This window comes from Lynx canadensis, chromosome D4 (genome assembly GCF_007474595.2).
Source record: "Lynx canadensis isolate LIC74 chromosome D4, mLynCan4.pri.v2, whole genome shotgun sequence".
NCBI lineage: Eukaryota > Metazoa > Chordata > Mammalia > Carnivora > Felidae > Lynx > Lynx canadensis.
The window spans coordinates 17,929,473-17,955,060 of NC_044315.2; the positions used below are offsets into that span (position 1 = coordinate 17,929,473).

The window sequence follows — 25,588 nt, forward strand, 5'->3', positions numbered from 1 at the left end:
CAGTTTGCTTACACAAAACCAGCAATTTGGGCAAAAAGTAATGACCAGAAAATATGTCTGTTGGAGAATAAATTGTTTTTCAGCAGTTTTTGTTTCTGTTCAGGCAGCAAGGGAGACAAATGTATGTCGTCTTCGTTTTCTTGTTTCTAACGACGTGTTTAGTAGGGAGGTTCCTTGGATGCTGAGAATCTGAAATGCACCTAAGCGGAGTCAGGAAATGAAAGGTCAGGCTTTCTGTAACCTTTGCTTGTTGTCTAAATGGAGAAGTCATAAAAAATATGACTTCGATGGGACTGCACTCCCCATCCCTTGGCCTTCTTCAGCTTGGCTCCTGCTGTCCCGGACACTTCTTTCAGAATCCAAAGGATTGTTCTGTTTTGCTTCAGGCAGTTCAACTTTGGCAGAATACCCTGCATAGATTGGAGATTCCAAGCAAGGTCTTGAAATGCAAGCTGTAATGATAAAATATCCCGGGGACCCCTTCCGTAGACAATGGAAGGCCCTGAATTGAATGATTTGGGTAAATCATTGGTGCAAAGCCCAGCTACGTGTCCCGAGGCCCACGGCCTGTTCGGTCTTTAGCCGATGATGTGATGTGGGCTTTTGCCAACCAGTAGAGGGATAAATTGTCTTGAGTAGCATGGTAAGGCTGCATAAAGGGGTCTTTTAGAGTGGGTGCGTAAATATCTTTAAGCAAGGATATGTCGCCTTAAATAGAGGCAGCGTGGAGGAGATAGAGAAATCATTTGGAGTCCACAGGAACAGAAGTTTCCAAATTTGCATTTGTTCTGTATGACCGTGGACAAGTGACTGATGTTCCTTGGGGCTCAGCTTACTCATCCTTAACCTGAGGAAGTTGGACCACGTTCAATGCAGCAAACATAAGCTACATGTTGTCATCTCCCACCTGCGTCCTCCACGGCCCCGCCTCCTGAGTTATATGGCTCCGGATAGAGTACCACTCGGCTGCTTAAGCCAAAATTCTAGGAAACCCTCCATTTCTCCCTCTCTCTCTGGGCTCTGTTAAAAATAACTCTTTCCAAGATTCAGAACCAACTGAGCAAACAAGACTGGGGAAGGGGGGGGGGGGGAGGACGGGCAAACACAGAAAAAGATCAAAGTATCAAGTTGAGTACTTATAAGGCTAAAATGGAGAATGTGAATTCGATCTATAAACAGTAAGCTTCCTAACACTCCCTGCCCTGCATTAAACTTGCCATCTCTCCCACACAGAGTTCCTTCTCTCTAATTCTCGGAATCGTAGAAGACAAAGCATCCCTCCCGCCATTAAAAGGAAGCAGGTGAATAAGAAAGGATTAGTAGCTATCTTCTCAGTATTTTAAGGATCAAAGCAGAAACACAGGGGCAAATGATGTTTGTAAATACTTATTGTATCACTGCATTAGTTTCCTAACACCGCTGTAACAAAGAACCACAAAAAAGTGGCTTAAAAGAACAGAAATATTGGGGCGCCTGGGTGGCTCAGTCAGTTGAGCATCTGACTTTGGCTCAGGTCATGATTTCACGGTTCGTGGGTTCGAGTCCCGCGCTGGGCTCTGTGCTGACAGCTCAGAGCCTGGAGCCTGCCTCGGATTCTATGTCTCCCTCTCTCCCTGCCTCTCTCCCCTGCTCACACCCTGTCTCTCTCGCTCAAAAAGTGAATAAAAACATTAAACCTTTGTTTAAAAAGAACTATAGAAATTTACATTTAAAAAAAAAACAGAAATATATATATTTCTCAGTGTTCTGGAGGCCAGAAGTCCAAAATCAAGGAATCAGCAGGGTTGATTCCTTCTGGAGGCTCTGGGGGGAGGATCCTTCCTTGCCTCTCCCTAGCTTCATTGCCAACAATCCCTGCTGGCCCTTGGCTTGCAGCTGCAACTCATCAATCCGTGCCTCGATGGTCTCATCACCATCCTCCTTCTGTGTCTGCGTGTCTGTCTTCACGTGACCTTCTTATATGGACATCAGTCACTGGCCTTAGGCTCCACCCTAATCCAGTGGGACCTCATCTTGACTTCATTATACAAGCAAGGACCCTATTTCCAAGTAAGGTCGCGTTTGTGGGTACCAGAGGTTAGGACTTGGACACATTGTTCTGAGGGACGTAACTCAACCCCCAACAGCCACCAGGTCATTTCCACCGGCCACATATCTTTTCATTCTGTCCACTTGGACCCAACTCCACTACTATGCTTTAGTTTGGGCCACTAACATAGCTCACCTGGATAATGCAAACGTCTTCTACCGAGGTCCCCATTTCTAGTCCTTTGTTTCTTCTCTTTCACTCTTGAAATCCATTCCCTATGCCACAATAACCACGTCCTTTCTCAAATTTAAACCTGATCATTACACAACCACATACAAATCTAAAGTGGTTTCCCATGGCTCTGGACAAAGTCTGTCCTCCCAAAGCACGACAGAGAAGCTTCTTCACGACCCAGCCTCTTATCTCTTCCATCTTCCCTCCCATTTCTTCTTGCTTTCTCAAACCCCAACGTCCACTCATCACTTGCAAACTCTTTGCAATCCCTTTTGTCCTTTTCCCATTCTTTTATTTAAAATGTTGTGTGTTTTTGGGGCGCCTGGGTGGCGCGGTCGGTTAAGCGTCCGACTTCAGCCAGGTCACGATCTCGCGGTCCGTGAGTTCGAGCCCCGCGTCGGGCTCTGGGCTGATGGCTCAGAGCCTGGAGCCTGTTTCTGATTCTGTGTCTCCCTCTCTCTCTGCCCCTCCCCCGTTCATGCTCTGTCTCTCTCTGTCCCAAAAATAAATAAACGTTGAAAAAAAAATTTTTTTTTTTAAAAATAAATAAAATAAAATAAAATAAAATGTTGTGTGTTTTTAAGGTGAGAGCAACCATGCTATATAAGGGGAATCTCACGAGCCCTTTACTGGAGGAATCATCTCCACAGATTTAGCTCTCTCTGCCTTAAGGCCTTTCCACATGGAAATAATTCTGCCTTCTCTCCTTCAAACTCACTTTCCAGGCTCACTAAGCCTTCACTTCCTCAAGGAGCCATTCTGTGGCCACACTCCCCTTCCCTCAAACACACACCGTGGTTTAGGTATCACCCTTTTCTCTTCTTAATGATCATAATCCCGTTAGTAACACTATGCAGCATTCGTGGCAACATCTTTTTCCTTGCTGCATTCCTCCCTAAGCCCTGAGCTCCGTATTGTACCAGGAATTAGTTATCATTTTAGCCCTAGCAAATAGTAGGACTCAAAATATATTTGTGAAAGAAATCAATTCATGCTGGGCTTAACACGAGGCACTAGGGTTTCTGAGTAAGACATGGTTCCTGACTATGGCGGAGCATTCACGCTTCACCATACCCCAACTTGACCGTAACTGCAGCATCGGTTTACTTTACAAAGTTTCTTTACAAAAAGTTTACTTTACAAGGTTTACTGGAGGCTCAAACACACACACACACACACACACACACACACACACACACCAACAAACAAACCAAAAACCCCACTCATTGTTTCAGAAGAACTATAGGACTCAAAAGAAACAAGCAAAAAGGCTTCGTACTCTCACAACATCTGAGTGGGGCCAGAGCCTAACTTCCCTTCTGGTCCTTCGATTTTATGATTCCAGGTCTGTTGCCAGAATTTCCAAGAACTTTCTGCCACTGTTTTTAGTGTCCTTTTGAAACGACTGACGCTCTTTCATCCACCAAACTTCCAAGTCTTCTTCTCGAAGTATTTTCTGTCTTCTGACATAGTCTGTCTCTTTATCCTTCTCTGTAGACTAAGAGCTGTTTGGATTCTTGGTTATTCTGCAATTTCATGAGGATGACTCTTCTTGCAGACTAAAAAATAATAATGTACGTGTTTATGCTTATGTATGTTTAATATATGCTTACTAATATATATGTTTAGTTCTTGGCACTAATGCTTGGTATCTTTTAATAAGTCTGGAAAATTCTCAGACATTTTATTTCTTTTACTGCTACCTCTTCCCCATGCTATTATTCCTTTTTGGAACTTTGACATTCTACCCTCCTTGGCTCTTAACTGCCCTTTCGTGTTTTTGACCTTTTTGTCCCTCCGAATTTTCTGTCTTTTCTTTGTATCTATCTTTGAGATTACTCATTCTCTTTCTGCTATGCCTAATCTATTGTTTAATATGTCCACTTAGTTTCAGTTTTGAATGTTTATGTCTTCCATTTATAGAAGTTATATTTGCTTCTTTTCCAAACTGGTTACTTTTCTATTTTTCAAGATGTTCTTTTATTTCTTTAAAAATACTGAACATTGGCTATTTTTATATTCTGTGTCAGATAATTTCAAGATCAGTGGTCTCTGCGGGTCTGATTCTGATATCTGTTATTTCTGCCAACCTTCTCTCAGAGTGCCTGACTTCCTTCTTTTTATTTTTGTTTAACATTTATTTATTATTGAGAGAGAAAGAGAGAGACAGAGCACGAGTGGGGGAGGGGCAGACAGAGGGGGAGACACAGAATCTGAAGCTGTCAGCACAGAGCCTGATGTGGGGCTCGAACCCATGAGTTGTGAGATCATGACCTGAGCCGAAGTCGGACGCTTAACAGACTTCCTTGTTTTTAAACTGTGACCGATTTCCTTGAAAATGTACCTGTGAGCATACTTTGAGATCTGGGCTACGGCTGCATTTCTCTAGAGAGGATTTGCATTTGTTTCTACCAATTGCCCTGGGATACTATCTACCTAGGACTGCTTTAAGTTGAATTTTTTATCTGGCAACTCTAACTGTAAGAAAAATGCCCCAAAATGTTCTATTCAAAAAGAGAGATAAAGGCTAATTAAGTGGGAAGAGAGGAAGAGAATCAGAACTCAGTTTCTTTCAGGCCCTAGGCTAATATTTCTGTGGTATGCTAGATTAGAGGCTTATCTCTTCTATATTTTGCCACATTGTGGTTTCTTCCCTAATTAGCTTGGCTAATTACTGTCTCCTCACCAAACTCCTTGAGGGTAGGGATTGCCTTTCTTGTCTGCATATACTTATAATAACTCAAGTGGTGTATGAACTATCACGCAGAGTCGGTTAAGTATTTGCTTATTACTCCTACGCGCCCCCCCCCCCCCCCCCCCGCTGAATGTTCTTCCTTTCCATCCACCCAAGTACTCAAGCCAGCGCGAGGGAACCATCCTACTTCCTCACCTCCCACATCATGTCATCTGAGCTTCTCGATTTTATCTGCTTAGTTTCCCTCAAATCTGATTTCTCTTCATTACTACAGCTGCAGACTGGCCAGTAAGATAACATTCGATCCGATCCAGCCGATGACCCTGGCCTCATCTCCTGACCCTCTTCCCTTCTCTTCATCCACTGTAGCCCCACTGGCCTTCTCAATGTTTCTTGAACAGAGGGAGCTTTCTTAGCCTCTGAGTTCAGACCTCATCTCCTGGTCACAATCCTGATCTCCCCCCAAAGGCCAATTCCTAAAAGACTCTCTCCCCAACTAGCCTACCTAAATTAAGACCTCTTGTCTCCATTCTAATCTCATCACTCCCTGACCCTTTATCTGAATTTATGGACTTATTTTATGTTTTTCTTCTTCATTCAATGCGTATTTCTGGAGCTTCTGCTATGTGCCAGGCAATATCTGTGGCACTGAGGTACAGGAAAAGCAAACCAAACCACCTGTCCTCATGGAGCTTGCATTTTAGTGGCTGTTTCGTGCACTTACTGAAGATTCACGTTTTATTTTACACTATAATAATTATCTAATTTTTCTTGTATTGTCTACTTTCCCTCTAAAACGTAAGCCCCAGGATGAATGAATGAGTGAATGAACACGCAGCCGTAGTGAGCGATCCTCACAGGCACGCAGCTGTGTATACTCATCTGTCATTTCCACCCCTAATTGGTTGAGAGAAGAATGGAAATCCAGAAACAGCTTGCCTATTCTGACAGTCCATTGTTGGAACCAGAGGACTTGGTAAAGACTAGAGTCCAACAGAGAACGGGGCCCTCCTTTAGCCAACATTTGTAGACAACGATTTAGATTATTTATTCTGCTCTCTACTACCACGCCCCTCCAGGGGGTTGTGCCCCCTTGTCAGCTGCGCCATTTACATTATTGCCAATTCAAATATTTATTCATTATCCTTGGACGCCGGAGAGGACCAAACGGTTGAAAATCATCAACAGTCCCCCTAACCAAGTACTTTGTGTCCCAGCGCCATTGAACCTTCCAGAAAAAAATTCTGCTTTGGCAAAGCTGGTCAGAGGGTCCATTCTGTATGCGAGCGCTAATTGCTTGAAGTAATACTTCTTAGTGCCACTGGGGACTTAAATTTACTTGTACTTTGCGGGCATATAAATCTCTTATCCGCTTCGTTATTTCTGAGTAAAATGAAGAATGCCAGTGACTCTCCTAACAGATTTGGACAGCACCATCCAGTTAGCATATATTTACTCCGAGAGAATATGCATTATTGACAACACGCTTAATTATCTCCCCAAACAATTTAAGTGAGGGCCTGCTCGCAATACTTGCGATACTGTCTCTCCCCTCAAAGGGAGCTGTGGTACCTCTCAGTGGGGGATGGGCATCCTACAGTGCTCCCACAAGGCTTCAGGTGCTCACGAAGAGAACTGTGTAAGGATGCCTGGCCCAAGTGACGGCACCTCAGCCAGTGAGTAAGTCTGGAGGCAGAGCCGAGAACAACCCCACTTCCGAGTCACCGGCCTCCTTTACAGAATCCTATCAGGAAAACATTTGGTACGAAAAGTGAATTTGGAAAAAGGAATTTGGTTAAACATCGGCCACGGTTTTAAACAAACCCCGCGGAGTAGCAGTCTTGGCCTGGTGATGTAGAATCAAGAACTCCTGAGAAATGAGGTGGAGAGATGAAAAGCCAGACGCGTGAAGAAAGGGGACAGAAACTGAGGAGTGTGACCGAAAGACCAGCTCTCTTGAAAGAGAGGTCTGTGAGAGAAGACCGTTTTCCAAACACAAACGACTCCGGGGATTCATAACCTGGGCACGCGCTTTCTTTCCTTAACAGCCTGTTTTAAAATTAATTCCATAGCACACGTTTATTAAGAAAATATGGAAACATACACATAAATAACATCAGAGATAGCTACTAATAATAGTTGAGCTTTCCTTCTGATTTTTTTTTTTAATTTTTTTTTTCAACGTTTTTTATTTATTTTTGGGACAGAGAGAGACACAGCATGAACGGGGGAGGGGCAGAGAGAGAGGGAGACACAGAATCGGAAACAGGCTCCAGGCTCCGGGCCATCAGCCCAGAGCCCGACGCGGGGCTCGAACTCACGGACCGCGAGATCGTGACCTGGCTGAAGTCGGACGCTTAACCGACTGCGCCACCCAGGCGCCCCATCCTTCTGATTTTTGATAAAGTCATATCTATACATATAGGCAGATATGCATATATATTACAGACATGTCTAGATATGGATTGCTGTCCTTATTCACAGAGCCTGTCACGTCATTAAAGATTTTTTTTAAGTTTATTTATTTTTGAGAGAGACAGCAGGAGCAGGGGAGGGGCGGAGAGAGAGGGAAACAGAGGATCCGAAGCAGCTCTGCTCTGACAGCACAGAGCCCGATGCAGGGCTTGAACCCACGAACCGTGAGATCATGACCCGAGCTAAAGTCAGACACTCAACTGAGTGAGCCACCCAGGCGCCCCGTTAAATATTTTTTGAGAAACAAAATTTCAATGTATACATGTACCACACTTTTTTAAATCCAGTCTCAGCAGATAAATTTTTATGCTGTCTTTCACGGGCACGTAATCATTGGTTATTTTAATCTAGAAAGTTTTTTCCTGGGGAACACATTTATGCACCAGAGCTATAGAATGTGATGGAAAGGCGAGAAAAGTAGACTCCAGTCATATCATTCAAACACTTTCATTTCTATCTATATTTTAAACTTATCTCCCAACCCCAAAACGCTAGGTAAACAAGTTCATTAGAATCATGGAGTCTGTCTACAAAATATGGAAGGGCTAGAAGCCAAGTGCAGGAAGTCCGTATATACGTGCAGATGTGTGAGCCCATCAGAGAACCACCCCTTCCGGGTATAACTTTACGGAATCAAATGTAAAACATATTTTTGGAAAGTTGGTATAGGAATGTATTAGCTCAGATGTGGCATTCTGTTAAGTGTGGCCTGAGTCACTTGTCCCCAAGGAGAAATATGCAAGACAATCCACTGGCCTACAGTAAAACATAGATCTTGTATTTCTAATCATTTTGTTATTAAATTTTCTATGTTAGCGTACCTTCTTCAAGATGGAAAGCATTCATGCACTAGAACGTATAAATAATTCACACACACACACACACACACACACACACGCATTGGGGGAGGCACTGGGGAGGTGAACAGAGCCCCAAGTTTGGTCGAGCCTAGAATACAGGTGAGTGGAACTGGGAAGGTAATTGAGCCAAAAGGTTGAAATCATCTGGGAAAAGCAAGCATACAGGGTAGGTTCAATTGCAATAAGGTGGGTGCTGCCTTATGGACATCTACAGAGGTGGCCTAAGAGGTCAAAGCAAAAGGAGCCTTATGAGTCTAGGATACCTGAGAAGGGATGGGAGCAGATGAGAACCTAGGAGCTTCCCAAGAGCACAAGTTTCACATGCCCATTACTCTATCATCCTGGGCAGTAGCTAGGAGGGTCTGTGTAGGAAAGGACTCTAGAACAGATCAGTTTCAACAGGCCGTGTAGAGGAAGGCCTGGGCTACCACGAGGTACGGATGAAAGTCCTAGAAGCCTGCAAGTGAATCCTGAGAGAAAGACCATCCTGACGTTAACTGCAAAACCTCACAGTTTTGCAGAGAGGCAATTCTGCCTCAACAATGTACCTGATGCATGGCTAACTGTGGCATACCTAGATGTTATATGCTAAAGGGCTGCTCTCTGAAAAACGACGGGTCGCTTGTCCCCTTCAAATGAAAAGTAATCCTACAAGAAGAATTAATTTAGAAAAGGCAAATTCGAGTCATTTTGGCTTATATGTATCTTTAATTATAGGACTCCGTTTATGTAACCCATAAAAAATTCCCTTCCTCTCCCCGTTTTTAACATTCAGTTCCGTTTGAAGTTTAAAATATCTCTTTCCAATACATTTTGTAAGTGAGGTGTCCATAACTACTAACACGGCCCTGATCCATCCATATTCGATGGTGAGGGTATAGGTATTCCTGAGAACAAAATAACATGGCGGAGGATGGAAGTTGACCCCTGAAGGAGACGTTGACAGCAGCCGTCAATATCCCCACGAGAAGACTGAGTTTACATGAGACCCAGCACCGATGAAACTAAGGAAAACGTGGAAGATGACGCAGAGAATCACCCAGAACTCTCCAGACAGAGGGGACACTGTGGTCCTGCCCCCGCCCCCCAGCCCATAAAAAGGAGACCATAAAAATGGGTTTTCTCGAGAAAGGCAGGCTGTATCCCCAGCCTGACAAGGCTTCTGCTCACACATTCTCCTTGGTGGGGATGCGAGCAGCTGGAAGCCAGTAACTGTTTCTGAAGGCTTTTTTCCAAATGTGTGACACTCTCTCTGAATTCTGACTGAACGTGCCCCATTTCCACCCAGACTATGTTCTCGCAGCTCAAAAGTCTGACAATACCAAGGAACCAGAGCTAAGTAAACATCCTACTCTGGATACCACCTTCCGAGACAGTGCACAATTCTAGACTGTTTAGACTTTTCCCCCCCCCCCCCCCCCCCCCCATACACACGCATGCATACAACACGCGAAGCCAGGAAAATTCATCTTTGTCTTTAAGCCAACCCTCCTCACCATCCAAATGCCAACTTGACTTAGAGTCAACTTCTAGGTTTGGGATTGTTACCTTTCCTTAATCCCATAACAGCTGCCTCTCAGTGGTCAAGCTAAATCCATTTAGTTTATGTCTGACTTGTGGATCTTCGGGGGTGGAAAATTTTTTTTTTTTAATAATCCTTATTCTTCAGAATAACCGGTAATAACGAGAAAGACTAATGGGCATTCATAAGCTGTTATAAGACATACTTCCTATTCTATGCATTATTCATTTATGCAAACTACTGTGAAGGTACCACATTCACTGTGCATCTGGGCTGGAAAGGTCCCTGGACCCAAGATTACATTGGTATGCACATTTCTGAGGCTTGGTTCTGTTTAACATTTTCATCAGTGACCTGCTTAAAGGAGCAGAGAGCAAACTCATTAAATTCCTAGATGGGAGGGATGGCCAGAACATGAGAGAACAGGATTAGAATTTCCCCAGCCCTTGCCAAATTAGCAAAACTGTCAGAGTCAAATATGTTCATCGGGGACAGGCAGGAGAAAGTAAGCTGCCCAACTGTGAGCTGAGAAGTAGCAGCTTATTTAGCACCAGAACTGAAAAGAATACAGATGCAAACATAGATCCGTAGCAGGAAACAAACTTACCCAGGGGAGCCACTGGTGTTCGCTGGGGCCCTCCCACCCCCTTCAAAGGATTTCATATCCCCAAACAATGGATTGCGGAAAGCATGAAGCCCCCCTCCCCACCGGCAAGAATTCTAAGAATTTCAGTGAGCTTTGCTTTGTCGGGGCACCTCTGAGATTCCTTATGTCCCTTAATTAGCCTGGTTTATGGTTCATTTCACTGCCCTGCCCGGGTTGCCCTATAACAGACCATGTCTCTGTATAACGGAGGGGAAAAAAAACCCATTTCCTCACCGAGAGCAAATCCCAGCCTCCTGCCGAAGGGTCTGGCTATGTCCTCGGCTGTCTTGACTCTTGTTCAATCCTTCCTTATGGAAGGGACGTGGCTGAATTCGGCCCCAGAGTAGGCCACAGATTGCCAACCCCTGCTAGACTCAGCATCAGAATTTTTGACTTTTGGAGGGTCTCTGCTGCCATCTTTTCCAACGAGGTCATTTCACACCTGCGGAAATCAGAGCGCAGAGAGGAGAGCGACGTTTATGCACGTTCACAACGCAGGGAAGCCAGGGTTAAAACTTCGAACTAGAAACAGATAGCCCAGTTCCCAGGACGGTACCCTGTCCCCTGCATCATCACTAGGCTATTCCCACCTTCCAATCCCTGGTGAAGGGGCAGAGCCTCTGACAGAAATTTTGCCACAACAGGGGCCCCCGGGCGGCTCAGTCAGTTGGGCGTCCGACTCTTGGTTTCAGCACAGGTCATGATCTCACGGTTCGTGAGTTCGAGCCCTGTATCGGGTTCTGCTCTGACAGTGCGGGGCCTGCTTGGGATTCTCTCTCTCTCTCTCTCTCTGTCTCTCTGCCCCTCCCATGCTCGCTCGCAGACGCTCTCTCTCTCTCAAAATAAATAAATGAAATTTTAAAAAAGAAAGTTTTCCACGATAACTCTTGGTGCAATGCATTAGACATATAGTGTGTAACATACAGTAGTATTGTCTTGAAACATCCCTGGGAGGATTCAAGGGGAACGCTTGGCTATAGATTCAAGCAAGGCCCTACCACCAAGAGGCAGACTTTGTGAACACCGAAATAGAGCCTGGAGTACACTAGGAAGGAGAGCCGTGCACAAAGTTCAAAGGACATAGTTTTGTTTAAGATCCAATTAAAGGTGACATACAATCTTCACGTACCGAAAGGAATCTTCTGAAAAGGAGCAATTGTTTTCCACCTCCAACTAGAAGGAAAAAGAGCAGAACCTAGGTGTCACGGGAACCTGTTGGTCACAGGCATGGCGGGCCAGCGGAAATCACAGAACACCCTTCATGACGGGATCTGGGAATTGGCGTCTTTCCGGGAGGGTTAAGAGGAAGGGAGACAGACTGACTTAGTGACTCTCAAAGTCCTTTCTCTCTCATTAAGTCCCCTGAAAGCTGTAGGAGAGGGTCCCTTCTCGGAGCCAACAGGAACACAAGGAATCATTGTACCTAATGAGAACACGACAGTTTCAAGAGGGTCGTGAAGTGCGGAACACAAAGTGGATACTGTATTGGAAAAAAAAATAATTGTCCAGATTTCAAAGGAGTCTCCCAGATGACGCTCCCTGACATTGGCAGGCATTTGGGGTAACTCATGGAAAACCTATCATTCGAGGGATGGAACCTCGCGGCCCCTTCCAAACGTGCGCGTGTGGACACGCTTGAGGCCCTCCCCTCGGTAGAGGCCAGGGGGTGCTTAATGGAGATGGGTCTTAATCTGCACTTTGAAAACCTAGCAGCTTGGGACTACACTTCCTTGCAAAGCAGGGCCAGCTATTTATGAGAACTCTGATTTTCCTAGCTTTGATTAAGACAAATCACCGCATCCACCGTGTTACTAATTAACAACGGTGTAACCTGGGGGCGCCCGGGTGGCTCCGTCGCTTAAGCGTCCGACTTCGGCTCAGGTCATGATCTCGCGGTTTACGAGTTCGAGCCCCAATTCAGGCTCCGTGCCGACGGCTCCGAACCTAGAGCCTGCTTTGGATTCTGCGTCTCCCCCACTCTCTCTCTCTGCCCCTCCCCTGCTAGCTCTCTCTCTCTCTCTCTCTCTCTCTCAAAAATAAATAAAAAACATTAAAACATAAAATAAAAAGTGTAATCTGTTCAAATATCATTTCTGGACAGTCCACGTCACAAACCTATCTCAAAAGACTGTCTCAAGCCACAACTTTTCCCAAGCCCATTTCTCCAAATGATGGACTCTTAATTTTTTTTTTTTTCAACGTTTATTTATTTTTGGGACAGAGAGAGAGCATGAACGGGGGAGGGGCAGAGAGAGAGGGAGACACAGAACCGGAAACAGGCTCCAGGCTCCGAGCCATCAGCCCAGAGCCCGACGCGGGGCTCGAACTCCCGGACCGCGAGATCGTGACCTGGCTGAAGTCGGACGCTTAACCGACTGCGCCACCCAGGCGCCCCCAAATGATGGACTCTTGATAATTATGATGTCTCACTATTCTCATTGTCTTCCAGGTGATCCAGGAACCTGTGCTTCATGCGGTATGGGGTATTACATGTGAGTCCGGCTGTTCTCTTCAGTTTTCATGGCACTAACTTTTCTGCAGTTTAAGCATTACTGACTTAATCCGAAATCCAGTGATTAAAGCAGAGAGGCCCTGCGGCCTGAAGCAACTCTGCCCCGTCAGGCTATTAGTGAACGATTCTTGGATTTAGCAATAAGAGCCCAGCTGTTTTCTTGACTCAAAAGGACGCCCTCTTTTTCTTGGTCCTGGAAGTCACCCAACCTGACACTGGTGTCTAGGAATCTTGCCATGGGTTACCAGGATTCAGACCTTGCTGTTCACGGACAAACCTTAATAATAGACCTGACCCCCAAGCAAGCTATCCCCAAATGTCTGCACGGGGACCTTGTGCTTAACGAGAGTCAGGAAGTACGGGAAGAAGCCAGGTACGTGGGTAGCTCTTAGCCATTTTCTGGGTAACGAGAGACACAAGACCACCAGATTAAATGCAACACAGATTAACAACCACTCCCAAAGTTCTCCAATTCAAACCTACAAATCAAAGATGGCATGTCTCAACGTCACCTTCCATTCCTATTCTAGTCTGCCTCCCAGGGCACACGGGCGCCTGTCTTGGAAGAAAAGCTAAGAAGGCAGAGGAGAAGGAAAGGAAGGCCTGGATGATGTATAAGATGCCTGGTTCCTTCCTGTCATGCTAAGAACTGGGGGGGGGGGGGTTGTGAGAAATTCCCACCCAGTTCTTCTCTTCACCTTTCCGTGAATGTTGCCAGGGACACGGGATTGACGTTATTCTCCAGAAGAGAAAACCGAATCTCCGAGAGGCTCTCGGTTCCCTCATGTGGCCCCACAAGCCAGTTGGGGGGGGGGGGGTGGGTCCGGGTTTGGGTCACCTCGACTTTAGTGGGCTGGTTCCTCCCATCACCACGCTGCCTTTTGCCTGCATCACATTCGAGAGGCCCGAGGTGTGGTACTGGGTGAGAAGATGCTGAAAGGGGTGCGGCGCTTGGGAGGGAAAGGGGAACCCGACAAGCTGAAACCCAGCAAAAATAATCAGTCCGCCTTGTCATTACCTAATCTGATGACAGTAAATGAGCAGAAAGCAATCTGTCAGCACATTCACGGTTGGCCTTTACCCAGCACGTGGCCCGCCACACACCGCCTCAGGCAGAGACGAACAGCAGAGATGCAAGCACTCCTTGGTGAGGTCACATGGTTGGGAGCCCAGAATGTTCCTTGAAGAACCAAAGAAGGAGAACTTAGACTCTCAGATAGTGGCCGCGCAGAAGCGGGCGTTCCCACTTTGTTCTTCTTTGTTCCTTTTCTCTGCATCCCTCCGGCTTAACTGCACCCTTCCTCGTGTTGACACGGGAGCACACGCCTTGACCTCCTCTGTCACCTGACAGCATTCTGGTCATCCTCGGGGCCAGCCCTGCCAGGCGCTCCAGCTCACTGCTGGCCAACAACGAGAAGGCTTCGTAACCTCCTTTGAGAAACAAATACACCACAAGAAAACGCCCCGTATCACTGAGAGTGAAACGTGAGGTGTTTCTTTCAAGAAACACACGTTTATAACCCTTTAGAATGGTTAGGAACTGGGTATGATGAGTGACACCCTGTATGATTGACGTTATTAATGAAGAGATGCAAAGCTTTCCTCTGGTATCTTGTCAATGCTGTGAAATTCATCAACGGGCAAAGGCCAACTTGATTCTGCTCCCCCTTCAGATGACCCTGTAATTCAGTGGAGTCTGAAATACAACATTCTACTGTAGCATGAGAACGGACACCAGGCATAACAATATAAATACATGACAGCTAAGACACTTCACCCTTACTAATCTCGTGGCAGACATTTTGGTAAGCCACTTGAACTCTACGCTGAGCTGTTTCCAAACGTCTGCCTGGAGACCTTGTCCTTGACAGAAGTCAGAAAGTCCAGAATGAAGCCAGTTACTTTTTATTAGTTCTTAATCATCCTCTGGGTAACACGAGACACAGACCACCAAGTTCAATGAAACGCAGATTACAACCACTCCCAAAGTTCTCCAATTCAAATCTGTACGTCTAAGATGGTATGTCTCGGGGCGCCTGGGTGGCTCGGTCGGTTGAGCGTCCGACTTCGGCTCAGGTCATGATCTCGCGGTCCGTGAGTTCGAGCCCCGCGTCGGGCTCTATGCTGACAGCTCGGAGCCTGGAGCCTGCTTCAAATTCTGTTGTCTCCCTCTTTCTCTGTCCCTCCCCAACTTGCGCTCTGCCTCCCTCTCTGAAAAATACATTAACATTAAAAGAATTCAAAATAAATAAATACACGAGTCGTCAATGCATAATCAGTAGCCCATAAATACATCTCGGTGCTGCTTTCCTTTGCCCCAGCCTCTTCACAGCTGCCTTCATGAAGGGTCCTTAGGGTCCAGATCAACCTTGTTTGTTGAGCACATAGACCAAGAGAAGGTTTTTGCCCTTGAAACCCACATATCTATACCTATTAAAACACGATGAGCGTACATATGTGAGGACATTGAATTCTGGTGGTTAAGAGAAATACGCCAACGTAGCTCACGGAAGAAACCCCAACTCCTCCCCGTAGGTTTCAGCACCACTGTCATAAAACGTGTCCCGAGAGGACCTACGGCGAAGGATCTGAATGTAAACCGTGTGACACGAACTGCAGCAACTGTGACCAGCATGAGTGCTACTCGTGTGAAGAGGGCTTCTTTCTCCTGGGTAAGTGTGACAACGGCAGGGTGCAGAGGAAGAACAAAGGCTCCGGGGCCTCACCCGGAAAGGAGAGCACCCGCCTGATTGGTCTGGGTCTTGCGCCTCTCGTCCGGGGACGGACTGTAATTTGGTTTCAGAATAAGCATTAGCCCAGACTACTTCTTTCTGCTTCTATTACTGTAGCGGAGTTCCTATTTCACTAATTAATTGCAAACATCTCCGAGCTGATGGAAACGAGAGTGAAGTGGGGGGGGGGGGCAGGAACACCGAAGATAAAGGCCTTGAGAGGAGTCACCTGAAATATCCAGAACCATGACTCTTCCTAAGCACTGTAACAGGTAAACAAGATCCTCTGGTCAGTTCTGGATGGTTAGGAAAGAAATACACTACGAGTCTTGCAGTCCAAGAACTAATGGTCCAGTGCTCTCGAATGTTTGTGGGAGAGAGAGAGAGGGGCAGACAGCCCACCCAGATCTCCAGTGGTTCTATATGGACACTATTTTATTTATTCAGGGCCCTGAGAATTGGCTAGGCTCTTAACCCCTTGAGCTAATAACCAATTTAAATTCCCCGCTAAAGGCGGACTTTAAATGTTGGATTTAAGACCCGTTCCTTGGTTGAAATAAGCTTACGCCAGCTTGGTTTCTTAAAAAAAACGAACTCAAAAATAAATACACATTAAAAAAACTAAAAAAAAAAAAAAAACACAAAAGTTTAAAAGAAAAAGGTGGGGCGCCTGGGTGGCTCAGTGAAGCGTCCGACTTCGGCTCAGGTCATAATCTCGCAGTTGGTGAGTTCGAGCCCCGCGTCGGGCTCTGTGCTGACAGCTCGGAGCCTGGAGCCTGCTTCGGATTCTGGGTCTCCCTCTCTCTCTGCCCCTCCTCTGCTCATGTCATCTCTGTCTCTGTCTCTCTCTCTCTTTCAAAACTAAACAAGCATTTAAAAAAATTTTTTTAAAGAAGTTTACAAACAAACTCCAACAAAAGTGTTCCCGAGACACCCCTCGGCCTGTTTGGAACTTGGCCTTGCACAGCGCACCAAGCCAAGCCAGCCAGGGACCCACCTTCAGCCTCCCTCTCTGCGTTCTCACGTAGGCGGCACGTGTGTGCGCAAATGTGGCCCCGGCTTCTACGGCGACCTGGAGACGGGAGAATGTGAGCCCTGCCACCGGGCCTGTGAAACCTGCACTGGCTTTGGCCACCAGCAGTGTCGCACGTGCCGAGAAGGACTGCAGCTGCGGCAGGGGACGTGTGTGGGTCCCGCCCAGACCCCGGTGGAAGGCGAATTCTGGAACGGTATGTGCCTCCCGAGAGAGAAAGCAGGTGCCTGGCCGCCTTCTCTGCCTCCCTCCCTCTTTAACCCTCGCCTTCGGGATGTCCCAGAGATGCAGGCTGGGCAGGGAACAAAAGCTGGGAGTGGGCGTCTAGTCTGGGCCGCTCCCGCGGGCTCTGATGCTCCCGGCGGGGGGGGGAGAGGGGAGGAGGCTGTGGTCGGTGGGCATCTGTCCTGGAGGGAAACCCAGAGGGCGGCTCACGGGTGGCGTGGCCACCGGGTTTCTATCCCCGCGGAGGGGACGTCGGAGCTCGTGAGAGAGTCGTGTAGGGCAATCGCCCAGCGACCACTGTCTCCAAGATTTCAGAGCGGCTTCTGTCACGTTCGTGTATCTCCTTGTCACGGTAAAGGGCAACGGCCGGTAAGGGTGGGCGTCTTCGGTTGGACAAGGAAGAACCTCTCGCAAGTACCAGAGCTAAAGCTGGGTCAGCTGATCCTTCCGGCCGCTTGATCAGAACTTACCATCATTCCAGCTTGCCTTTTCAAAGCCCCCCCGCCCCCTGCTCCGGTTGCAGATGGGGAAAGTGGGCATCTTGATGGGGGCAGGAGGAAAGATGCGGGAGCTTATGATCCAACAGCAAAGGCCTGTGTGTGTTCATTCCTACCCGCGTCCTCAGAACTGGCCTCCTCACCCTGGAGCCTCCGCCACGAGCTTCCCTGCAAGGTAGCTGCAAACTTCGATGACCTCTCGGTGTCTGTGGTGGTTAAAAAACAAAGCCCTCATCCTGCTGGGGAAAAAAAAAAAAAATCTGACTCACATTCTGTGCAGAGACGCTCTCCGTTTGATTTCAAGGCGAGGATTTGTTGAAAAGGTCATTTCGGTGCAGAAGCCATGGGGGCCGAAGGGAGGTCCGCCGAGGATGAGTCTTCTAAGGGCTGGGGAGAGGGATCGATCCGGGGCCGGAGAAAGGCTCTTGCTGGGTTCCAGAGGAGGGACATCCAGGGCCACTGTCTACCACGACAGTGTCACCAATGTGACTTAAAGGAAAAGCAGCCCGGAGATCATCACAAACCCAGCAGCCAAAGGCCCCGGAGAACACGGGCCAATTTCAGAGACGTAGCCGGGAAGAAAATCATTCAATCCAGATTGGGATATCTTCCGTGAATTATAGCTGGACCAAAAACGCTGAAAACGAGTTTGTCTGGCATTCAGGCATTTAAGAGGCAGCGCGAGCCAAGAGGAAAATAGTCTGGTGCTGTGTTTCTAGCTCAGAACATCTGTATTTTATCTGGCATCCAGATGATGAAAAGGTCCAGGGAGCCAAGAGTCAGAGCAGACTTGATTCCCCAAATGATTACATGTCCCTTTCAACCGGACTACGCGCTTCGCAAGCAGAAATCAGGCCTGGACTGTTCCCCTCCGTCGGAGCACCACACCCACCCCTCTGCATTTTCTACTATCAAAAAGATAGTGTTTTTGAAGACAGGAAGGCATTAGTCCATTTGGGGAGTTAGCACTACTAAGGGATCGGGGAAGCAGATGAAAACGTTTCTCACGGCTGGACCAAAGCAGTAACGTCAATGGCACGGCTGCCCTTCTCTAGGATCTAGGAAAGAAGACAGGCAGACTGTTAACAGAGGGGAAAGAAAGACGCGTCTTTTCGGAGCAAGGTGCGGCTGAAGCTCCGCTTCCCCAGCACGGTTTAGATCCCACTGGAGTGGACAGGAAGTGGGAAATGTACCCCATCGAGACCCGGGAGCCCTTGAGCCAATGCCAACAATCTTTCCCCCTGACTTCTAACTCTCAAAAAAACAAAGTTGAGAGTATAATCGGAGAGCAGAGGGTTCCAGAAAACAGCCACTAATTAGCCACACCTTTAAGATGATGCAAAGCAGATTGCGGTCATCCGGGGTCGACTCCTGAGGGAGCCCGGGCCAATTACAGATCGGCCGTAAAAGAATACAGCTGCCTAGGTGGTATCAGCCAGGTGCCGTCGCCGTTTGAAACACAGCTCAGATCCAGGCAGGGAAAGGAAAACGGGACTAACGTGCCTTCACCCGCACGACTTCCGCGGCAACGGTGAGATCGCGTTTGCATCCAAAGACTACGACTGCCTGCGCTCTCTACGCCAGCACGTGTTGGAGAAGATCCCGTGCAATAAAAATCCAACCGGAGTTCACGGAACTCCTCTTTCAATAAGGTGGCCACTCACAACGCGAGTGGCCACGGTGGGAGGCCATCATTCTTTGTTCATGACGCAGCCGGTGGGAATACTTCCTACCCTAGGCCAAGGACGGAGATCTCCCCACACGCTGGACCGTGCCTGGCAAATCTTCCAGCCGAGACTAAGCAACGGCCAAAGATGGCCACTCAACTCTGTCCTTCCTGCCAAGAATCCCTCGCACAAAAGTAGAGATCGCCACCAGATCCCCCGTCCCAGTTACCGATGTATCGTGGAGACCACTTAGTTCAGCGTCCCTACCACAGCAGCAGCAGACCCGACATTAAATGGGCTGCCGATGGCTTCACCAGTGACTCAGGCATCACAGACCTACCACTGGGGCAGACATTGAGGCGTGGCAGGCCACGGCTTCGGTTGGTTTCCTGAAACCATTGTTGGGAATGGAAACAGCTTATTCTATTACTGTTAAATCATTCGGATTTTCTTAGGCGGTTTTCCCCCTGGGAGTGCCGGAAAGTCCTAAGAGTAATTCCTGCACATTTCCCCTACCCACCTAATTCCATCATCGATTAAAACCGTGTTTGTAGCAGGCTCTAATTACATCTTCTGATGATGGTTTAATCTACAAAGCACAGACACAGTGAATTAACTTTTTATCTTTGACCACATCCTAACAATTTCTCACTGGCCTGTCTTTGGATCTTAATTCCGATGCCCTGAGGAAGCCTGAATCCCACAGTCAGTCATAAACACTGAGAGCCATACGTAAAAAATAAATCTCAATAGCGTGGAGGTACGTCGCCTACCTGTCACTCAGTTGTAGAGAACTTTAAAGATGCCCCGAAAATCTAACTTTTAGAAGGACTTTCTAGGTATATATAGTTGTCTCACTTAGAAGTGAGGGTCATGATCTTTCGGTTCATGGGATCGAGCCCCACGTCGGGCTCTTAGCTGACAGCGAGGAGCCTGCGTGGGTTTCTCTCTCTCTGTCCCTCCCCTACTCATACTCTCCTCCTCTCCATGCCCTCCACCCCCCCCCAAAATAAGTAAACTTTAAGAAAAAAAGTAAAGCATATAAATGAAATAAGAACGTGGAACTACCTCAGGCAAGTTCATTTTGAGAATTAAATGAGAACACACATAGAGCTCCCAGGACGGACTATGACACAATAAAAGTTAAACTACCATCCAACACTGTAACCTGATTCTGGTCTTAACGCAGGAAATACTAGTTCACTATCTAAACAGTCTTCCTACGTCATGAAAGCAAGTAACTTTGGAGACCTAAAGAGTAATACAGGTCTGGGAAAAACAGTCCCAGAAAGAAGGTACCAAATAATGCTCAGCTTGGGACGTCTAAGAGCCAAGCAGAGTCCGGACTTAACTAATAAGGTGTATACAGATGTCAATGACAGCTGTATTTAGAACCAAAAAAAGAGGGGGGAGGGACGGGGTAATCTAAACATGTAACGAAAGAAAAAAATTAAGTGACTTATGGTTCATGCAAACGCACAAACCTTTAAAAATAGTGTGTTCAAAGAATTTTAATAGAAATGCCTATAAAAATTATACTATTAAATATAAAATGGAGAGTCAGTATCATATCCCAGATGTAAATGATTACACAAACATATGTAATTATACTCACACGTTCAATGTAAAGACGGGACATCTACGTGCTACAGTAGATGCTGCAGGCATTTCTGGGTGGGGAGATGACGGGCAGGACTTCTATCTTTTTTGTATTTAAAAAAAAAACTTTTTTTTTTTTTTTTAAATAAAAAAGAACCTGCACCCACTGCAAACCCATCTTTGGTGAAGACCTGGCCACAGAAACGACGGCGGAAGTTTCCAATCAAAAGAGGTAACAGGGAAATAGGGAGGAGACGACAATCACAATGAAGCAAGGAGCCTCTGTGATTTAGAAACCAACCCAAGATGCTGGGCTACCAGGAGCAGATGGGGGTGCAGAAGTCACAAGACAAAAACCAGAAAGAGGTGGTGACCACAACGTAGGCGCTCAAAGGCCAAAGACGGGGAGGAAACTCAGCAGGAGAGTATTCTGGAACACATAAGGGTGTTCCTGATGTGCTGAGTGGTTCTGTCTGGGAGATGCTATCAAAAGAAGCCCCTGTCCTTGCAAATCTGTAAGAATGGGCTGAAGAAAAAAAGCACCTTTTGCCTTCCCAGTCACCGTAGTATGATTTGAAATAGCAGGGACTGGAAAAAAACTAAATGGTCACCAGTGGTTACCAATTGGAAAAATGAACTATGATTCATCCGTGCAATGGAATACTGTCGAGGCATAAACAAGAATGAGGGGGTTCTTCATGTACCGATAGAGAATGGTCCCCAAAATATAGTATTATCAAAAAATGTGATAAACAGTGTGAATAGACAGTTTGCATAAAAAGGGTGGAGAGAGGGGCGACTGGGTGGCTCAGTCGTTTAAGCGTCCCAGCTTTGGTTTCGGCTCAGGTCATGATCTCACAGTTCTCGAGATCGAGCCCCATGTCAGGTTCTGTGCTGGCAGTGTGGGGTCTGCTCGGGATTCCCTCTGCCTCTCTTTGCTTTTTTTTTTTAAACTTTGTGAATGTTGCTTATTTAAAAATTAAAAAAGCAAATAAAACTTCTGTTTTATATGGCTTAGCTATACTCATTTCTCAAGGACAGACCACAGCATTTCCCTCGTCAAGGAGATTTTTTTTTTCTTTTGAGGTCTTGTCCAGTCCAGAATTTCTTGAGTGAAAAAAAAAAAAAAAAAGAAAAGAAAAACTACGATCAAGGTCAAAATTTACTTATGATTAAGTCACTAACCTTTGATACAAAAGAGCAGTGTCTGGGAATGACGCTTGGTTGCCCACAGTTAAGTGCTGTTAACTGTGTGTACAGAGCACCCTCTCGTGGCCATTTCCTGACATTACAGAAATTTATTCAAGCCTATGACAACCTGCCCAAATGTGAGATAGATGTAATTATAAATACATACGTATGTGTAGATAGATACATTCTAGCTTACAAAACAGTGGGAAAGTTCTTTAAAACTCGTATCTTTGCAAATTAAAAAAATAGTATAAAAACAATAAAATCAAAAATTCAACTGTGGGGGTGTGTGGGGGGGGGGGGGGGGAATTCAACCCCTGATCTAGACATAATAATATTAAAGGTTCCGATGCTGTCTGAAAAAGCTTTTTTCGCTATTATGTTTCAAGAACTGCCCTCGGCCATTAAGTATCTTTTTTTCTGTTTTATTGAAATCTAACTGACATACAACCCTATGCAGGCTTACCACGTATGATGTGATACTTTGCTATACGTATGCGCTGCAAAATGATTACCACAATGAGGGTAATACATCTACCACTTCCATTGTTACCTTTCCTGTGTGTGTGTGTGTGTGTAAACCTAGTCTCTTAGCAGCTTTCACGTGCACAGTGCAGGACTAGGCCATACTCACCGTGCCGCACATGACATCCCCAGAACGAATTCATCTTATAACCACAGTTTGTGCCTTTGGTCCCCTTCACCCCTTCTCCCCAGCTGCACTCCTGATGCTGGAAACCACCAATCCACTCTAGGAGTTTGGCTCCTTTTTAGATTCCACGTATAAGTGAGATCATACAGTGTTTCTCTCTCTCTCTCTCTCTCTCTCTCTCTGACATATTTCATTTAGCATACTGCTCAAGGTTCATTCATCCATTTGTTCCAAACGGCAGGGTTTCCTTCCTTCTGTGGGTGAATAATTTTCTAATTGCATGAATACCCCACAACTCCTTTATCCATTCATCCATCGATGGACACTTCGGTGGTTGCCATGTCTTGGCCGTTGCAAACGACGCGGCAGGGAACGCGGGCAGGCGGGTATCTCTTCAAGATGGTGATTTCATTTCCTCCAGAAGTGGAACGGCCGGATCACATGGTGGTTCCGTTTTTAATCTTCTGAGGCCCCTCCACACCGTTGTCCCCAGTGGCTGTGCCCATTCCCGTTCCCACCAGTGGCGCACAGGGGCTCCCTTTCCTCCACGATCTGCATTTCCCTGGCGATTCGTGAGGACTGACGTCGGCAACAGAATCGTTGCTCACCTGCGCTGCCTTCTCTGTTGGGTGAAGTGACACCGTCAGGTTAAAAAGGCCTTCGGGGAAACCCCCGGTCCTGCCGAGGGGCAGGAGGACCACCGGCGGGAGAAGCCCAGGATGGGCATTCGCTCTGCACCAGGCTAACTGAGCTCTGAGCAGCTCCCCCGAGGGAGACTACACCAGTCAGTCTCCTGAAAAACGAGGGCGTATTGCTCTCCCCAAACTGGGACAAAAACTACCACTTAGCACAGCAGGACGATCATTTCTGCCCGCACATCTATATCTACACCCACACCGATGTCTATCTACCCACCTCTGAATCTGGTTTCCTCCGGAGCAAGTCTCAGCAGCTGACCCACCGTAGCTCCTTCATAGAAAGCCCGCAATGCCTCCCCGGGCCGCTCCAGGTACGGAACAGAAGAAAGAGAGAGAGAGAGAGAGAGAGAGAGCGCGCGCGCGCAATCGAGCCAAAGGCCGGGACCCGGGGTGGAATGGTGACAAAGGAGGAAACGGGGAGAAAGGAAGCAGAAGGGACTACCGTTTACTGAGCCACTCTGCGTCCACATCACACACACGGTTTCATCCCGTCTTCGCAACGGTCCTGTAAGGGAAGGACCATTTGCTTTTTCATTCCAGAGACATGGAAAGTAGGACTCTTCAAGTTGCATTGCCGTATCCATGGTTACCCTCCGTAAGTGGCACAGCTGGGCTCTGAAGGCAGGTGTCACTATAGAACCAACTATGGCAGACCGACCCTCGGGAAGAGAAGCGGCAGGACGCGGGGGAGGGAAGGGATGGGAACTGGGAAGATGCCAACAATCGCTGACTGAGGGTCAGACTCATTCGTATCACACATCCTGAGCCAGAGCTTCTTTTTCTGATTGCTCCCCGCTGTGGGACTCATGCTGATCCCCAAGCCAGGCTTGAGACTCCGTCAAGATCTCCTGCACCGCGGGGCGCCTGGGTGGCGCAGTCGGTTAAGCGTCCGACTTCGGCCAGGTCACGATCTCGCGGTCCGCGGGTTCGAGCCCCGCGTCGGGCTCTGGGCGGACGGCTCGGAGCCTGGAGCCTGTTTCCGATGCTGTGTCTCCCTCTCTCTCTGCCCCTCCCCCGTTCGTGCTCTGTCTCTGTCTGTCCCAAAAATAAATAAAAACGTTGAAGAAAAAAAAATTTTTTAAAAAAAAAAGATCTCCTGCACCGATTCAGTGACGTCGCTAAGGCGACTCTGCAGGTCGCTGAAACTGTCCCGCGGACTTGCTGACATCCTGGAAAAGCCTGGCCGGCGAATGCTCTTGGAGGGAAAGGGAGAGAGGAACACCTCGAATGTTTCCCAGGTTAATGGTGGGTTGACCTGGGGTGGTCTGCTGATCACCTGACCAACCAGAAAGCTCGACGGTGGCTCCATCATGCGAATGTTTAATGCTGATTTGAGAGGACATAGAGTTAGGTTTGCCTCCCACAAATGGCTACTCTGAAGATCACAGAGACCAAGCATTGCCCGATCATGAGACCTGGTTCCAAAGAACAAAAAAAGAAAGAAAAGGAAAAAAGTTTCTCCACGAAAGGCGCGATGAATTCTCAGTTATCCTCTCAGACTGAAGAGAAACGGTCATCCAAGAATCTTGGGGAAAGAAGGGATGACCTTTAACCAGAAAACTCTTTATGTGCGCATACACACAAGCAATACTCCCACAGATTGCTGACAGACGAAGGAAGGAACCTATTGTTAGTTCAAACATCCCTTTTGTGTCGAAGGTTATTCTGTCAGTGGATTTGCAAAGCATGTTTTGATAATCAATTGTCAGCGGAGAAGGAAGAGAAAAAATAAATAAGGCCCACCATGTAGGCAACGAGTGGGCACCAGTGTTTAGCCAATGTAAACTTGAAGGGATTCTATTCGGGCAGGAAGGCGGAGGAGATTACCCCCAAGACCCCTCCCCACACTGTAATAATGCCTGTTCATAGGACACTGACTTCTGGTTTCTGTCCCCACACAGACATTTTGAGAGGACACCAGCCTTGTCATCCTTCTTGTGAAACCTGCAATGAATCTGCGACCCTGTGCACTTCGTGTCCGAAAGGTCAGTGTGGAGGGTGACAAGGGGCGGAAGTGGCCGAGCCACTTTGCTGTCCCTTACGTACAGGTATCGGCATCTTTACGTAAAAGGTTTGCAGGACTCGGTCTAGTCTCCTCATTATTCCTATCACAGGGAATGCAGGGACCCAAACAGTGACCTCTTGTAAAAACTTGCTCTCAGAGGCACCTGGCTGGCTCAGTCAGTAGAGCATGGAACTCTTGATCTCAGGGTGGTAAGTTCGAGGCCCACGTCGGGTGTAGAGATTACTGAAAAATGAAATCTTTATAAAAAAAAAAAAGCTGGCTTTCAAAGGAAAAAGAAAGAGAAAAGAAAAGAAAA

General features: G+C 47.1%; 1 protein-coding gene across 1 annotated transcript in view; it reads left to right on the plus strand.

Moving 5' to 3' along the window:
• PCSK5 (proprotein convertase subtilisin/kexin type 5) overlaps positions 1–25,588 on the plus strand; it is a 456,194-nt gene that overhangs the window by 393,854 nt on the left and 36,752 nt on the right. Inside the window, 5 exon segments of the mRNA XM_032595566.1 lie at positions 12,911–12,953; positions 15,509–15,645; positions 16,734–16,934; positions 20,881–20,958; positions 25,169–25,252. Of these exon segments, the coding sequence (XP_032451457.1) occupies positions 12,911–12,953; positions 15,509–15,645; positions 16,734–16,934; positions 20,881–20,958; positions 25,169–25,252 (543 nt within the window).